This window comes from Colletotrichum jinshuiense, chromosome 4 (assembly GCF_051148585.1).
Source record: "Colletotrichum jinshuiense chromosome 4, complete sequence".
In the NCBI taxonomy this organism is placed as follows: Eukaryota; Fungi; Ascomycota; class Sordariomycetes; order Glomerellales; family Glomerellaceae; genus Colletotrichum; species Colletotrichum jinshuiense.
Window position 1 is genome coordinate 490,026 of NC_139311.1, and position 17,452 is coordinate 507,477.

At 56.3% G+C, this 17,452-nt stretch overlaps 3 protein-coding genes across 3 annotated transcripts; 1 reads left to right on the plus strand and 2 right to left on the minus strand.

Moving 5' to 3' along the window:
• Positions 1 to 351: 351 nt before the first annotated feature.
• Positions 352 to 4,620, minus strand: EsH8_IV_000133 (DUF3433 domain-containing protein; the record flags this gene model as incomplete). The annotated part of the gene is made up of 3 exons (XM_083265023.1): positions 352 to 3,714; positions 3,776 to 3,993; positions 4,044 to 4,620. 3 exons carry the CDS (start codon positions 4,618 to 4,620, stop codon positions 352 to 354), a joined length of 4,158 nt encoding a protein of 1,385 aa, XP_083123918.1.
• A 3,230-nt stretch (positions 4,621 to 7,850) lies between these two features.
• On the plus strand, positions 7,851 to 8,690 carry EsH8_IV_000134 (uncharacterized protein; the record flags this gene model as incomplete). The annotated part of the gene is made up of 1 exon (XM_083265024.1): positions 7,851 to 8,690. One exon carries the CDS (start codon positions 7,851 to 7,853, stop codon positions 8,688 to 8,690), a length of 840 nt encoding a protein of 279 aa, XP_083123919.1.
• Positions 8,691 to 11,629: 2,939 nt separating this feature from the next.
• Positions 11,630 to 12,007, minus strand: EsH8_IV_000135 (uncharacterized protein; the record flags this gene model as incomplete). Its single annotated transcript, XM_083265025.1, has 1 exon — positions 11,630 to 12,007. One exon carries the CDS (start codon positions 12,005 to 12,007, stop codon positions 11,630 to 11,632), a length of 378 nt encoding a protein of 125 aa, XP_083123920.1.
• Positions 12,008 to 17,452: the final 5,445 nt, after the last annotated feature.

A 17,452-nucleotide genomic window follows, 5' to 3' on the forward strand; every position in this document is an offset into this window, starting at 1 on the left:
ATATCTAGGGTAAGGATCTCAGCACTGGTATCAAAAGTCGTTGCCCACCTCAACTGCTCATATTCTGTCTCGTGTACGGCGAAAGATGTTGGATAAAATGATAGTCATCAAGGAAGCCATGTATCATTTGCAAACTAAATAACTAGCTTCAAATGAATAAAAAACTTCATATTATCATTAATTCCCCCCAAGATCAGACACCGCCATGCAAATTCCAAACACTCGGGTATCGCGTTCCTCGAGTTTTGGCGCATTCATAGCCTCCGACCTTGATCCAAAACCTCGCTACATGGGTATATCGTAAACGCATAAACTCCTGAATACACTTGCCCCTGCCGTGTCTATCAACCATCATGCCTTTTCGTCCTCAATGTCAATGCCGAACCTGGCTCCGTGTGCACCCACCCACCATCCAATCCCAAATTTCCACGCCTCAAAGACGCCGGCTCTCCTCAGCTCCGCATCGTTCCTCCATTCGGCGCCTTCGGGCACTACTTTCCTTGTCGCCATGTGGCTGTCGGCCAACAACGTGGCCGTTCCTGCGATGGAGCATGGATCATGCGGCAACAGCTCATGGATGTCGATCAGCAGCCTCGAGACGATGATGCAGAGAACCATGACGCCGAGCATTGCTTGCAGGGCAATCTTGGGACCAGCGTTCTGGTGCAGACGCTGTTGGCTCTGCGACACCAAGGTTCCTTGGTAGGTAGGCAGCCGCGTCGATCCCGTGCTGGTGGTTGTGTTGCGCATGTTGTTAGAAATGGCCTGAGCCATGTACGTCTTGTACAGCTGATTCGACGCCTCCATCAGATTCTGTGTGTTCTTCCCTCCCGCTAAATCCTCGATCGGCCTCCTGTTTCTCCCGGTCATGAGTGCCTTCAAGAAGGGGTCGATGGAACTGTACCACCCTTCTGGATCAGTCCCGTTTGGTCCCGGAATCGTCACATTTAGGACGGATGGTGCCAGGTCGAAGAAGAATTTGTTCAGGGAGAAGTCAAAGGACGTCGTTCCCGAGTCGGGGCTCTTCAAAAGCGTCTTGGTGGATTCGTCCACCACTGGCGGGGCTGTCTTGCTGAGCGTCATGTCAGGAGCGTTGAAGGTAGCGTTGACCAAAACCTCCTCAATGTTTTGCCGGCAAACGATTGTGGCCAAGTCGCTTTCGAAATTGTACGTTGTCCGGGTGGTGTTTTTGTATTTCACAGTCTTGGGGACGGCCCTCGCAGTGCCCAAAGTGAACGCTACAGTTGGACAGCCCCTGGCTCCGAGGTCGAAGCCGGTGGTGGGAAACCCCAGGCCAGCCGATGGGCTCGTATCAATCGCTCCATCCCCGTACACGTAGCTGCCGTCGCCTATGGTCCACGCCATGATCGAGGCCTTTCCAATGTACGAAGGCTCGCCGGATTTCCGCACACTAAAATACTGCATCCAAGTTTTCTGGGTTGCATTCGCCGCAGTACGGCCACACATCCACGGGATGGTTGTATTAAGGGCCAGGAGAGCCGTGACGTTGTCCGTACTAACGGTACCGCTCATGCCAGGCAGGTGCAATATCCCTCCCTCATTATCTGACGCAAACGATTTCATTACCCGCTTTTCAGCCGGTATGGAAACACAGTCCAAGTTGCCCCGAACGGCCGGGACCGTTGCGGAGAGTGGTAGCTGCCCGTTCGCGCTGGTGCCGCTGCCCAGATCTGCCGGTTTCATTTCGTTGAGAACCAGGTCACCAGCGGTCCACTTCGGATCTGGCAAATACACATTTTCAATCAGACTTGTGATCGCCGTCGCCTGGTTATCTTCCGCCCACAGACTGTTCTGGTCGAATCTGAACATGTCTGCCTGTTGCAGTTCAACAGTGTCGGTCTGCCGTACCGACAAAGCGCTGTAAAGGCCGGAGACGACAATGGTCAGAAACCCAGCGACAATATTGGCTAGCAAGATGACAGTGACACCGAAGTGGCGAGTTTTTATGGACATCAACATGGCATGCGGAGCCATTTTGCCGACGAGGTTCATGGATACTGACCGGCTAGCGATGGCATTCCGTTTCTTTAGCGTGGTGAATGGTGCAAATATTGCGGCCATGGACTCGAAACTCGAGTACATCCCGGCCAAGCAGATGGCCACCGCAGCCGGAATGTATGTAGCCAGCACCGTTGAAGTCCTTGAGCCAACCTCGACAAATCCATCTCGGTTGTCCGACATGCGTTGCAGCACTTCCAGTAGCGCCACGACGATGAGCGGCAAACACACAGCCAGCGCCAGGAACCACGGCGCACCGGCAATGGGGCGCCACCAAGTAACGGGATGGCGTTCTTGTTTCGCATCCTCCTTGTGAAGTGACTCCAGTTGGCCATGGCTGGGCTCGATGACGAACGTAGTTTCGGGCCCGGGATGAAGTGAGCCCTTGAACAAGACACCGGACAGCGTTTTTCGAATGACGCTCCGGCGTGCTGAGCCAAGGCCCGAAATCAGCTTCTTCAGCTGCGGGCTAGCCGCTAGCACCGTGGAAGTGGCAGCAATTGATCCCGGTTCCCGTGGGGCGACATTTTGTGGACGAAGGAAAACCATGGCGACGCTGATGATTGTCATAACCCCCAAGAAGGAACACATCAGAGCAGTCGACAGCCCTTTGACGTGCAGGCGGTTCTCCAAGTAGGTGATGGAACCTTGTGTGGTTGTATTGGCAGGCTTCAGGGATGTCTGGGCCAGCACCTGAGCGCCGATGCCCTTGAAGACTTCTGAAGCCGAGGAGATGAGCAGTTCAGGGTCCATGAAAGACCCGATGGATGATAGCCCGCGCTTCATCTTCATCATCAGGAAAAATGATGGAACGGATGTAGAGAGAGCGAAGTCCACGCCCCCCTCGCCGATCTTCACCCTCTCCGCTGTAAGGCCGACTGAGAGGCCCAAATAACCATTCGGGAAGCCAGCTATGCTGTTCGGTGCGTGGGATTCTTGGCTAGCCTTCTGTATGACAACGTCGGAGGTTGTCCCGGCAAGTGTAGTCGACTTGACCTCGTATGTATCTACGGCGTAATCGTAGTGGCACATGACCGCCGTCAACTTTTCCATGTAAATGTACTGGGGGCCGTTGCGTCTCGCGTCCATGGGAGAAAAGCGGAGGTCCGCTACAGTAAAAAGCATTCGATGCGGAAGACTAGTGTTGGTCAGCTGCTCGAAGGTGTACTTGGTACGAGCCCCAGAGAGCGGCGCGCTCCAGTCTACGCCACTATTGCAGGTGTAGTCCTGGTAGAATGCCTGGTAGTTTTGAGTGGCGTTGGGCTGTGCGTAGATGTTGTGGTCTGGGCCAGCGGCAACGATGGCGCGGGTGATGTTGCACTCGGGGTGTGTGATGTTTGCCACCCAGAAGGCTCCATTGATACTGTACCAAGGCAAGTACGTTCTCGTCGCGTTCTGAATTGGCAAAGTCTCGCAGCTGATGCCGATTTTGACGCCTGGCGTCGTGGCAGAGTAGTTGGCCTCGGCGCGGCCATTCGCTAGCGGTTCGAGCTGAGGAATGACCATGTCTTCCGACGTCCCCGAAGGGTAGGGCAGATTTTGGAAGTTGATGGCGTAGTACACTTGAGCGGGGCCCGGTCCGAGGCTCACCAGATCGAAACCATTTGCATTGAAGCTGCTCGTCATCGAAATCTCGACGTTGTTCTGCGTGACTTCCGTCGTCTCGAGAATGAGCAGACCGGTAGAAAACACCGTCTGGGAACGTCAGTATCTGTTTATGCGGTGCGGCTTAGCCGACTCTTGTTGGGTATCCTACCGTCAAGAGGATAAGTAGCCAGCCTGTAATGCTAGCGGCGACAGCCCAGTGTCGGTTCCGAATGGCCCTCCAGAAACTGGTGGTAACGAGGGGCGAGGTGTAATCAAGGAGAAGTGTCTTGTGGACGCTGGACGGGCCGGTTCGCAGCTCTTTCCAGGGCATCAAGATCTTGTTGGAGTAATCCACCTGCCGCCATAGGGCCGAAACAATGACCAGGACTTAACCTTGTCAGCGGCAAACGGCGCAGCAACCTTGGACGCAAACTCACCTGCTGTTGGCCCATACTTCCACCCATAGTGGTTGGCTTCTCGTTGGGTGCTCAAGCCATGGTTTTTGACAGAGAAGTGATAGAGCAAAGCGGTTACCAAAAGCATGCAAAGAAAGCACGCTGCAAAAGCAAAGAGTATTGACTTCCTCAGCCAAAAGGGGTTCCACATGCGCGGCCTGGAGTCCTCGGGCCATTGCGAAGGAGTGGGACTGTTGCTGTAGTAGAACTCGGATACCCGGGGGCTCTGCTTGCCGTGAAGGGTTGTCGGGCTTGGGCTATAGGCCAGAGTATGAGAAGAGAGATGACCGTCGCCTGTGCCGGCGGGCGAGGAGAGCTGGCGGGCGTCGGGGAAGTCGTCAGATTCGTCCATCAAATTCCTGCGTTCCTCTGTGCTGTGCACCGCCCGATGTTCTTCACGGAGTTCCTCTCCGCTGGGCTCGTGGTCTCGGTCATGGTCGTCCTGTGCCCCGACAGCTTGGTACTGGACTGGCTTCACGGGCTTTCGGCGGATGCCTTCGGACAGGAGCCCAGGCGCACCGAAGGTGGACGGGACCGGTTTGCGGCGTATACCGGACATGACGGAGCGAGCGATCAGAGAGGCATGTCAGCTAGCCAGCAGACTCGAAGAACGCCACGGTGACGGGAACGGGCATGGCTTTATTGCAATAGGAATTCGGTTGTCGTGCCAGGGTCAGGGATGTTGGCGTAAGGCAGAGAGATGATTAGTGTAGAGCCGTCGATCAAAATAGGACTGGGCCACGCTTATCTGCCTGTAGACTAGCCGGCGCCGTTCCCGCTTGTGAAGCTGACTGTCGCTAGCTTAAAGCGGTGCGCTTAAAATGGTGCCTTCCTTTGGTGCCTGTAGTGTAATGCAACGCCAACGCCCCCCCGCCCGCTGGAAAGAATGCTGCTGCCTGGACGTTTCGTTGCAACGCAACGTGTGGCTATCCGCAGCCTTCTCCAGCGACATTTCACAGGCAAATTGCGCACGCGGTTGACGAACTTGTCGTGATGTTAAGGTTAAGGCACAATAGGTAGCCAGACGTGATGTAGGCATGACCTTGCATCAGTGCACTCTCGGCGATGCTTAATCCCCGATGTTGGACTGGCATACCCTTGCCCGCCCGTGGACATGCGGTATACAATCCTGCCCCATCATGACTTGAAGCATTCTGCCGTGTAGTTCATGTCCAAGCCAGGACAGGACAGGACAGGCCAGACCAGGCCGCCTTGGGTTGCCCGGGTTTTGGTTACCAGGTGACTGAGCCGTGGAAGAAGACAAAAGGTGGCTGGGAAACCGTTGCAGAACAGAGACAATCAATCAGTCAGTCAGTCAGTCGGCCATGCTCACTCGAAGCCAGTGTGTCAGAAATGTGAAATGTGAAAATGTTTAGCAAGAGCGCGGGAAATTGATTTCGCCGTTTGTTTCTTTGGAACATTGACTTTCTTTTGGACACATCTGCTAGGTGCTGCTGATTAATTCCGTGTCCCAGCATGCATGCATCGATCGGGCGGAATTGAGCGAGTGAGAACCCAAATGGGCTGAAAGTCGGCCGGGTGGGACTTCAGACCGCAGCGGGCCAACCAGACAACCAGACCATGGAGTCTCATCCTCTCAAGCTAGGTAGGCTTTGGGATATGAGGCCGGACTGATGATGGATTGGCCAGCGGACGTCAAAAGAGCTGACAGGACGAACCGACGGTGTTGGAGGAGCATAGCACAGAGCATCCAGTGGCTGGCTAAGCGAGGCCGCCTCGAAAGATCCGTGCAACGAGTCTGCAGCAAATCAAAGACGCCAATGGCAGCCCCAATTCAGGCACAACCAAACGAGTCTGTGCCGGGGTTGGAAGAGGATGAGAGGGTGGAAGAGCAGCAGCTGTGGCCTGCAGTCGTTCGCCCTCTTCCCCCCGGCCCCAGCTCCTCAGCCGTGCCGTGCGACACGAACCAATCACAGACCCACAGGGGGCAAGCCGCATCGTCACCTCAAACGCCAAAAGTGTTTCGTTTTTTTCCCTCCCGCCACCGCCCACCGGGCTCCAATTCGTCTGGTGCGTGCTCGGCCGCCGGATCTGTGGGGGAACCCCTGCAGCGCACGGGGTTGAAGGGGGCCGCCGATGCTGCCCTGTCCTACGCCTCCGTTCGACGGCGTCCAAAGTGCGAACCTGTCAGATGGCACCATGTGCGTTTGCACAGAGGTGCGGCTGCGCAGGGGCAGCGAGGTCGTTGCGATGGCCACTCGGCGAGAGGTGCGGCGACGCTGCTGAGGGCATCTCGTTGGCCGAGAGGCAAGAGTAAACCGACCGATGTCTTCCCAAAGAAGAAAAAGGACGAAGGGGACTTGACGAAAGAGGCAAAAGGGAAACAGACCAAGTCGAGTGTCTGTATCTGCTTCCTCCCTTTCCATTCCTCTCCTCCCTCTCCCCTGCCCTTTGCCACGCACACAAAGCCTCTGTCTCTTTGTTTCTCCGTTTCCCTGGTTTCCTTGCTCTCTCCCCTCTGTCTCTATATTTGACCCGGCCCATTCCTCGCAAAAGACCGCCCACATTGCCGTGCCTCCCCGATCACTCGGTTCCCCGTCTCTGTCTGACCTGGAAGTCAAATTCAGCCACAGCATCCCGTTTGCGTGTCGTTGAGCAGCCGACGGCAGCGTTTCCGTTTCACACAAACCTCGCAGATCGGCCTGCCTCAACGCCAGCTCTGTTTGATCCCACCTCTCGGGCTCTCCCTGCCTTCAACCGGGCCGGCGCCGACACGAACGCAACCAAACGCATCTGCCCGTTGGCCGGTGTCACTGGCACAGTGTCGCATCATCAAAGACCTTAACTTCTGCCCTTCGAAAGACTTGACTTTCGGGCAAACACAACCCGCCCGCCTTGTGCTGAGGAACCCGGACGAGGCACGAAGCACCAAGTACCAAGCACGAACCCTCCAAGACCAAAACGCTGGACCCTCTTACATCCTCTTTCCTCTCATCTTTTTCCTGCCTCGTCCGTCGGAACTGCTTGCTAGGCTACTGGTAGTGTAGACTCTCCGTGCCATTGGGGGCGCATCATCATCTGCACCTTCGCCGTCAATAAGCCGGCCTGCACCTTTCATTCCTCGGGTTTCTTTTCCTCCCAACGATCCATTCCTCTGCCCATTCTCTCCGCACACAGTAAGAAAGAGGCACAACTACATCACCCTGTCTTGCCCGCTTGTGCATGGTCCACGCCGAGCAGAAGAAACGCTATTATCTATCGCCAACACCCCCGCTTCGACAACCGCATATCCAGGGTCTCTATTCTCCTGCCCTTGGTGCCCTTGGGCATTGACGAGATCGCCAGAAAGAGAGTGCATCTCCGTGCCCTTCACACCATCACTGTGATCACTCCCAACCGGAATCACCTCCAGACAATTTCCGCTCAGCCCGGCCGTCTGGTTGCCCTGCCTCCAGACCCTGTCGGCCCTGCGACCCGCATTGACGTGGTTCCCCCAGCCGATCGTGCCGTCATTCCCAGCAGCTTCTGACACGTGAGACGTTTCGGCCTTGCGGTCTTCACTGGGCGCGCGTGAACTGCCACGCTGCTGTCAGTTCAACCCCAAAAGTCGAGCGTCTCCCAGCGGGATCCTGGTCTGTCAAGTTCGTTTGTCCGCCATATTCCTGGCTGCTTCGTCCGTGGTTTTTCGACGAACCGGCCCCAGCCACGGAAACATCTTCAACAAACGGGGCATCACGACTGTGAGCTGGACATTCCCCACGACGACGCGCAAAGGCGAACGCGCCCAAGGAAAACCCCGATTGAGACCGAAGGAGGACCAGACGCGACATGGCAAAGTCAAAATCTCGACGCCCTCAGCGGAGCTTGGTCCAGCTCCTGTGTCTTGCGTCTGCGGCAACGACGGCCACGGCGGCCACGATAGCCACGATCAGCGTCGGCAGCACATCACTCAGCCTGTCCAACTTCCAGCTGATCACCGAGCTTTCGGTGCCATTGGGATGCTTGTTGGCATACAACGACCCCATTCAAGGATGCGAGGTGGTCGACTTTGATAACACCAAATCATGCTCTGCGACGTGTAGGCGCGGCTTGACTCGCATGCAGAGCACCCTCCAGGACGCCTGCCAGGCCATTCAGGTGCAAGTCAACTCGTTGCTCGGCCAGGCTCTGCTCGGAAACTTGGTCAACGTTCTCTGCGGGGCCACAAAACAGCCCACGTCATCAGCAGTGCAACCCATCAAACCCAGCACGACAGTGATATTGCTACCTCCAACCAGCGCCGTCCAACCTCTGCCGCCGCCAGCAGCCACTACTCCCGCTGTCACCCCTCCTGTGCCGCCGCAGCCGCCGGTGCGCACTACAACTTTGGCACCCGTACTACCACTACCGAGTCAGCCTCCTCAAGTGACTACAGCCGTGCCGCCGGTTTCCAATCCGCAGCCGCCGGCCGCCCCGCCGCTTCTTCCAACAACCATTGTCACCTCTATAACCACGACCACAGCCACAACCACAACCAAATCTCAAGCAGCACCTCAGACCACCTCCGCGAAGCCTCAGATCAACCCCCTTGACGCCCTGCTTATGAGCGGGGATGGGGCCAGAGTACCGCGGGGACTCGTTGCCTGCTGTCTGCCCGTCCTCGCCATGGTTGCGTTAGGACTTATATGAGAAGCGTATGAGACGCCGCCATTGAAGGGAGAGGCGTCTACGGAACAAAGAGCAAAACAGGCTGCGAAAGCCTTGAGCGAACAAATAATGTATAACATTCTGGTTTCCTTTGTCTGGACATTGCACGATTGGAGAACACTGCAAAAGGCGTTGGGTAATAAGACGCCTCTGAAGATAGGGCGGAGGAGGAGCGGCTACGGGCAGAATGCCGGCCACGATGCATGCGCGGATCATGAACTTCCACGGCGCATCACGATACCTTCATTTGCATATGGAACCTTGTAATAGTAGATACCACAGAGCATCGCTTGAGCAGACATAGACGGCCAAGCACGGGAGACGAAATTGGACAAGTATTAGTCGCAACCGGTAACGCTGCTTCCGCTTGAGATGTCTACTCATGGATCTGGATGACGTTGAGAATATGACCGCACCCCACCGCACTTTTTTTCTCGAATAACACAGAATAGCCACCGCGAAGTCTCGCCCCTCCCCCCCGTCGAGCCCTCCCGCGTTGCAGACATCATGCAGGGCCTCCAGTGCAAGGGTCACCCCCAATGCGCTCCCCGGTCCGGGGCGGCGCGCAACCGAGCAGACCCCGGCCTGCGCGCATGAAGACCAAGCTTTTTCTTATTCGGATGCGTCATCCCGACCACTACTTGGCTCTAGAACCCGCGTAATCGGGAATGGTTCATGCGGCAGGGAAGAAGAAGTCGTGTCAGTTCGGCCCAAGATGCGTGTGTGCCAGGGAGGGAGTCACTGGAGACTTTGATCTAGATTCCGTCAGGGCTGAGATGCGGGCAAGGGTTCGAGATGCACGGCTCGGGCGTCGGTGTCAGGACCCCCGCCCCCCTCGTGGTATGAGATCTTGGTTGCTTTGGGGGAGGGGAGGAGGGGCATGGTGGTTGATGAGACGGGTTGCGTCACTGTCTGCGGGTGCTTTGTTAGGCGTTGGGGGCGGTGGGTCATGGAGGGGGGTTAGGTGTGTTGGGATCTCGGGTCCGGGAGGTCCTGGAGGGCCTTGGAGGGCGAAATGGTCGCGGTCCGGCGCCGAAGAGGGGGTCGAATCGGCGCGGGCGCGGAGGTCGGTCCACTTGTTCCCGACGACCACCGACCGCCGACCGCCGACTGCGTCCGGAACACCATTTGGCGAGTCTGAGTATATACGTCGTCAAACTAGCACAGTTGTTCGCTTCAATATAAACAAATTTGTCTTTGTAATTCCGCCCTTACATAAATAACCTTGGCTTGTTGAACATTAACTCGCCCCCCCATTACCAACAGCGCAAAGGTCCTTCCACACATTAGTAAGTCGGTTTGGATTCACATTAATGGGACTCGTATTCTTCCATTGTAACCTTGAGCAGGCTGCCCAATGCGAATTGCGGGCTTGGCCGTTGACGCTGCCCAGCAACTCATCCAACAACTCACCCTCTCTACGGAAGAAATATGCCAGGTAATGGGAGGCCTTCCGGAAAGTAAGCTCTTGAAAAAAAAAAAAGCCGGAAAGAAAAACTAAACAAGGAAATCGTTTCAGACTTCATTTGCGTTTTCGAGCTGCCTTGTTGTAAACTGGACAGAATCGGCATCCGTAGAGAGAACATGGCATGGCGTCGAAAGCCAGTAGATTTTACAATCCGACAGGCTTCTGAATGTGACCGACTCCCGTCGCACGTCTATGAAGCCTTCTTGCCGCATTTTGCCTCTCATAGCGACGACTTCTGGCAAATGGCTGGCCCAGCTGAGTTTCATACCTGCACTGCACCAGAATCGATCTGAGAGTATGACTAACTTGAATTCCACACTTCTATACCGATATTCATGTCACCCTGCCTTGCTCGAAGGCCCTTTGATTGATCCCTACATAGCTCTAACCCGGCCCGGCCCGTCCACCCTCCTAGATGTGCCGCCCCAGTACGTTCTTTTTGCAAACGTCACATGCTCCGTTACGCCGCGGTTCCATCTGGCCGCTTCCGCACCGCTGGCCGCTGCACTGTCGGAGGGTCTCGGCCGTGGGCAGCCGGTTCGCCCCGCGACACTTGCAGCACGTCCGGCAGCAGACTTTCAGGGCCGCCGCGGCGAGGTCCGTTTTCTGGTGTTTGAAATCCGGCAGGTTGAAGTTGCGGAGGGGACGCGCTCCCATGTGGGAGCGGTAGAGGCAATATGAGTTTTCGATTTCTGAAATACACTTGTACACTTGGGGAGATGGAGAAACATCCCGTTTCTTTTTCTTCTTCCTGTTCCCTTCCTGTCCCATTCAGTCTGGTTCTCGGAAGGGCGTCACCCCCTCTTTCTTTAATGGTCATCAGTTGACTCAAGTCATGAATCATTTTTCTTGGAAATCGGACTTTGCCAAAGAGATGAAGTCACAAGGGGAGGTCTGAGGCCGTCAACTTGCTCACCGGCATCGGCAACGAGACAAACACAGATTGAGTGTGACTCCTAGATGTGAATTGCCTCTGAGGGGGGGGGTTCAGGGAATATCGGCTTCCAAGACCACCCGGGTTTGAGCGTAATCCGCCTTGTACATCCGACTGACACCCCATGATCACCACAGTTTGATGAGTTTCAACAGTGACTGTGCCAGACGATGGCGGAGGAAAGTTCAGGGCCGACGTGCTGTTGAGCTGCAACACTCAGCCGGACTTCGCAACAGTCGAAACCTGCGCGAGCCGGAAGAAATGACCGAAGGCTCGGCGACGGCGAGACTGAATCCGCATGCCCTTTGGACCGCATCTCTGTGCCCAGGAAAAACGAATATTGCGAAATACTCATCACTACCAAGTACACAATTGGAACTTAGTTGAAGTGATCACTATTGATATCCTATCAACTATCTGACTACTGGTTCACTCTAAATCTCATTGCTAGACTTGGAACGGGACCAGGGGCGGCGCCAACAAGAGGCACACTCCCCCTCGCCCCTTCGCCCCCTCCCGTCACGACTCCCCGAGATCCACCTCCGGGCTCTCGTCCGTCAGCAGGCTCTCCCCCATCAGCAGGCTCCTCAGGACCTGCTCCGGGACCACGATGACGCAGCTCTGGCACGGCCCCACGTGGGTGTCGAGGGAGCCGGGCCGGACGGGGCACGGCCGGACGCCCTCGTCCAGGCAGGCCTCGAGCAGGTGGGCGGCGGGCATCGGGTTCGACCGGGTCTCGCAGCGGCAGCAGACCCAGAAGGACACGGCGCGCACGGCGTCGCCGGGCGCCAGGCCGTTGAACTCGTGCAGCGACACCTCGGCCACGACGACCAGGGCGTGCTGCTGCTCCTCCTCCGCCGCGGGCGGGTCGGGGGTGTCCCGGGCTCTGTGCTCCATGGGTTTTTCTTATCTTTCTTCTCTTGGTCAGCGTTTCTGGGTTCGCAAAGGGAAGCTACTATTTTGTATTCAGGCCTTTTCTGTTTTTGGTTATGGGGGTTAAGGAAGTGTCGGGCTGTTGTGTGAGATGGCGGGTATGATTTTGTCTTTTGGGTTCTGTTGGTTTTGGAAGGAAAAGGGGCAGCAGGAACTGCCGTTTTATTCCTGGAAGCCTGGTCATGTGTGGCCGCCTTCCTCGGAGGATGGGACTCAGATAGCTCGCGCGATTGACTCGCAGGAGGCGACGCTCGTTGCTGCGGGCTTAGGAACTCAGCAGCCAAACGCTGTGATGAGGGCTTTTAGTCACACGCTGTCATCGGGATGTTCGAGCAACTTGTGAGTAGTGGGAATGGACTTTGTGAATATGTGCCGAATACACACTCACTGGAAGACGAAACAAGCCGTATAGGGAACCATCCCCCATAATGACACCCCAATATTGGAGAAAGCACACCGCGCGCCTCCTGTATTATAAATCACGACTATGACTGCATTTGACGCAATATCAAGACTTTCTCAAATCCAGTTACTTACTTCTTTCCTACGGGAACGCAATAAACGAAGCCCCAGCCACCCAAGGCTGACACGAGAGACATCAAAAAGAAGTCGCCATCGTCGTATCCCACAAACATGCAAAAGAAATGCGCCGAGGGGGAATCGAACCCCCGGCTCCCCGACGCTGCTGGATGGCAACGGAGAATTTTACCACTAAACCATCGGCGCGCTCGCTGTCTGATGACGGGTGGCTCGAACTGAGCTGGTGATGTCCGTGCAGCGTCGGGATTATATCTGCAAAAAATTCCGGCGGGTGTGGACTGAGAGTGGGGAGGATGAGGGCTGGATGGATGGGGGGGGAGGATCTTCAACGTCTCCGCGGCTCAAATTACCGACCGCCCGCGACGGTCCACTTTCCGCTTGACGACGGCGGTCAAGGCGCGAAGATGGCACGGAAAAGGTGTCAATTGGGGGGCAGACCGATTTGACATGCGAGGATCGAGGACTGCGAGAAAACATGAAGGCGTCTTGAGTAGTCTGGACGGACGGGTTCCCTGGGCCGCCGTGGATGACGATGATGTCGAGGCCGTCGGCGGGCAAGCGTCGCGGTATGACCGAATCGCGGCGCCGGCGCGGAAAAATGCAGCACTGGGGGAGGGTCCCACAGACCGGTGGCCCAAACGCCGCGATGTGCCGAGACTCGTCGACTTGTGGGGACCAAGTCGGCCATGGTGACACAGCCGACCAGATGGACGTTACAAAGGGGGGAGCAAACATCAAAGCGCACACAGAGGATTCGTCAACCGAACGTGTGCAAGCATGAGAAGGAGGGGGTCGTCGACTCTTGTTGCGTCAACACTTGGTATTGGAGCTGCGTGCTCCTGCTGCCAAGGAGCTGTCGGCCGGCGAAACAGGAAGGTCGGGCGAACGCAGGCGATGGCTTAGCAGTGCGACTTTTTGACGGCCTGTCAGTTGTCATGGGCGGAGCGAGGTTGGTCTGGAGTCTTCACGCGTAGTGCGATACCTAGTGTAAAGTTACGGAGCGGCGTGAGGGTGGGGAAAATGGGGTTGGGCGAGTCCATGGGGGAAAGATTGGCATCTCCAGCGAGGCATCGCAGACTTTTGCTTGGTTAAGACATGGGGGCGTGACGGGCAGATCCAGAGAGGTCGTTGAGTTAGACTCTTGGCTGCTGGCGGTGGGCGAATGAAGTCAGAGGGATCGGTGACGTAGCGATGCATGTGAAGGGGTATGTATGGAGGGGTGGGAGGGGTCGCAGCAGGGAACTACTGCTACAGTGCATGCTAAGGGGAAGAAAGAGAGAGAAGAGAGCAAGAGAGGGACAGAGAGAAAGAGAGAGAAAGCGAAAGAGGGGGCAGACGGGGGTCGGCTTCGTGGGCGGGCTCGGTGGCTCGCAAAAGAAGGCGAAGATGGGACGTTCGGGCCAAGCGAAGCAAGGCGAGACCAGGTCCCAACGTGAGACGATGGGAGCTAAAAGTGAAGAGACGAAGTGCAGGGGGGGGGGAGGGGATTCGCGCAGAGCTGGAGAGACGTAGTGTCTGGCGGAAAGCGGAGGAGGGCGGCGGAAGGCGGTGGGAGACATGGGGAGAGACGATGGGAGACAGTCGAGATTGCGCCGGGACATGAAAAAGATTAATTAATGGAGCAGTGAAGGGAGGGGGTCTGGGCGAGCAATCAATTGAGTGCAAGCTGGCACTGGGAGAGGCCTGGCAGCGGCGGCGAGGGCGGTGTTTCACTCTTTTTTTGCTGCCATGTTTTTGTTAGAATTGTTGAGGGGCCCCGGACAGCCGTCCATTCATGTTGATTGCGGTGGTGGTGGCATGTGTGAGAGAGTGAGTGAGTAGAGTGTGTGTCTGCATGTACTGCACACATAGATGGCATGCTACCAATGGTTATTTGGATCTAGTATACGCTACGCAGCGGCGCCAAGTGCTGCTGGGGGCTGACTGAGTTTTCAGCAGAGTGCATGTGTAAGTGCTGATTGCTTCGGATACATCGAAGCGAGCGAAAGCGAGTGCAACAACAACAGCAGCAGCAGCAGCAGCAGCAGCAGCCAAGACAACCGGCACTGCTGCACTCCACCAGCACCCCCAGCTTTGCGGGCAACGGTAATTCGGCGAAGGGGAGGCAGGGGAAAGATTAGGAATGAATGGGGAAAAGAAAAGGTAGAAACACACAGAACTGATAAGGGAAAACAAACAAACAAAGAAAGAAAAAAATGGATAATAAGGGACGCAACGCAGAGGAAAAAGAAAGGAAAAGAAAAACACAATAACATTCAGGACCAGGGTCTTCTCTTACCCGCACTTTTCCTTCTGGTGGGAACGGCACACTACACTACGTTCTCTGTGGTGTAGCCACACTAGAGGCTACCTACCTAGACCGAAGCGGTGGAGCCGTGCGGAAGTACCGCGGAAGTACCTTGCAGTCGCGGCTATGAGCTGCAGCTTTTCCCTCGCAAAATACGACGAGAACGAGCGAGGACGGGACGGGGGAAGTGGAGGAATTTCGGGAATCTTCCCTCCCTTACAGATACCTGCCATGTACGAATACTGCGGATACGGAGCAGAAGCAAAGCATGGCATACATAGTACGTGCAGCATCGCATAGCATGTACGTACTGTATTCCCGTGCTCCAACACACCCTTTCGACAACATCCATCAACGCCCGACGACGACATGGACTCCAGACCACCACACACACACACCTAAGCCGCCTCTCTCGTGATTCTGGCCCGCGAAGATGCCACTGATTGAGAATGCAATATAAAAAAAATCCCGAGGGGATGAAAAAATCACAATCGCCCACCACTCGCCAGCATGACTCAGGGCTGCCCGGTCTCACGCCATCAACACGACCCGAAAAGTGGAGGGTGACGCCGCTCGCTCTGGGCGCCGAGACTCCAACCGAGTTGGCGATCTCACGAATTGGCTTGGCCACCGACGCCGCGGCACGCATCACGCCGCCAATGCTTGGAGGACCCAGGCCAAGTCGCACAAAACCGCCCAGAGCCGTCGAATTCCCTCCAGGAGGTCCAGAGGTCCAGAGGTCAAGCTTTTGCCAACAGCACGACCAAGACTGCGGCATGCACAAGTGTAGGACCCTTACAGATAGAATATGTTACTCATCAGATCCCGAATCCGGGGTTTTCAACGACATGCGATGCGATGTGATGCGATGCGATGCGACGGCTCCCCTCGCCCCCCCCTCCTCGTCAATTCCGCCGACCGACATCATCGGCAGCCCTGGGCTGGGTGGGCTCAAGAGGAGGAGGAGAAAGAGGAGGAGGCGGCTCAAGTCTCAACGTCCGCCCACTGCGCTTCCATCCATCCCATGTCCATCTACCCTGCATTTGCGACTTTTTTTTTTCGCCTTCCTTCCCCCCGTGCGACAGGAGAGATTACCGCTCCCCGGGGGGGATTACGACAACACGCGGCCAGTCATGGCAGCAAGTCGGTCACATCGGGTCCATCCTTGTTTTGAGCCGCTTGGCGTACATGGGCCTCTCAGTGTGTGTGCTTGCTCACCGTCCGGAACCGAGCAACGCTCACAGAGTACAACGCTCCTCCATCCTTGGGCGTGGGTGGTGCTCTCGGTCACCGCCCGTCCAACGTCGTCGTCGGGCTGCAACGAAAAAATTGGTAAAAAAATATAAACCAAAAAAATAAAATTGCTTGGCGTTGCTCTTGGCCCTGGCTGGCCGGTACGGGTATCAAGCCGCAAGATTGCAAAGACACAGAGAGAGATCTAGGCCCGTCGCAGCGGAACGTGGTTCTCGAAGGCATGTCTTACACAAGCCCGCTCCTCCCCTATCGCATTCGAGAGCGTTTGTGCTGTGAGCTGGGACGGCGCTAGTTGAATCGGGCATGGCCCAACCGCAGGGTATCAGTACCAGGTGTTGAGCTGCCGCGGGAGAAAGTGAAAGAAAAAAAACGAAGGAAAATAAGATTCAGACAGCAGAGAACCAGCCCATCCAGCCAATCCTCAAAGTTGAGAGAGGGGAAGGCTAGAGATATCGTGCCAACCAACCTTATTCCGCGCTGCGGCAATTCACATCTCCCCCCGTATCGCTCCATTCCCGTTCGTCGGCTGTATGATGATGCACCTTGGGCGCTGTTGGACTGAGAGGGCGGCCAGGGTCTGCATACCATACCGCAGCACCATTAACCTCTTGGGTGGCCTGTCGGTACTTCCGAGGTACCACGTCACCACCAAGCCCTGCGCCTCTCCCACGGACGGACGACGACGGAGCAGGAACCACTGGGAACGCCGGGAACACTGGCAATGCTGGCACCAAATGCACTGGCACCTGGGATGGCAATACCGTAGGAACATGGAGAAAGGCACTGAAAAACCATTCGCCCCTAACAGCCGCCCCCCCCTCCTCCCACTTGCAGTCACCACCCAGTTGCCCCCCCCCAAAGCGGCCCCCCACCACTCGTGCTGGGTGGGCCAGGCGTTTTTTTTGCATGGATCATCCTCTGCTATCAGCACGCCAACATCTTGGCTGTCTTTCCCCTGCGACATACTTAGGTTCCATGAACCCCGAAGCTTTATCTAGTTTCTGTCGCTCTTTTGTTCATGTAAATTCTCTTGGCTCCGCCAGAAGAGACACCAAAGATTGTCGAACCACTCCCGCCCAGACGCTCGCTGTCGCGACATCTTCGAATCGAGCCCGAATCCAGATCTGGCGCTGAGCATCCCGACGCGCCCCCCCAGAGGCAACACCACCACACCCCGGTGACCTCATACCAGCTTGCCCGTCCCTTCGATCCGATCCTAGGCCAACCGCCTCTCGGCACCCCGACGTCCTCCTGAATGCATCGAGATACCCTCGCTCTTGCGACGCAATCCATCGACTGGGGAGTTTCGAGCCCTCCGCCCGGCCCAG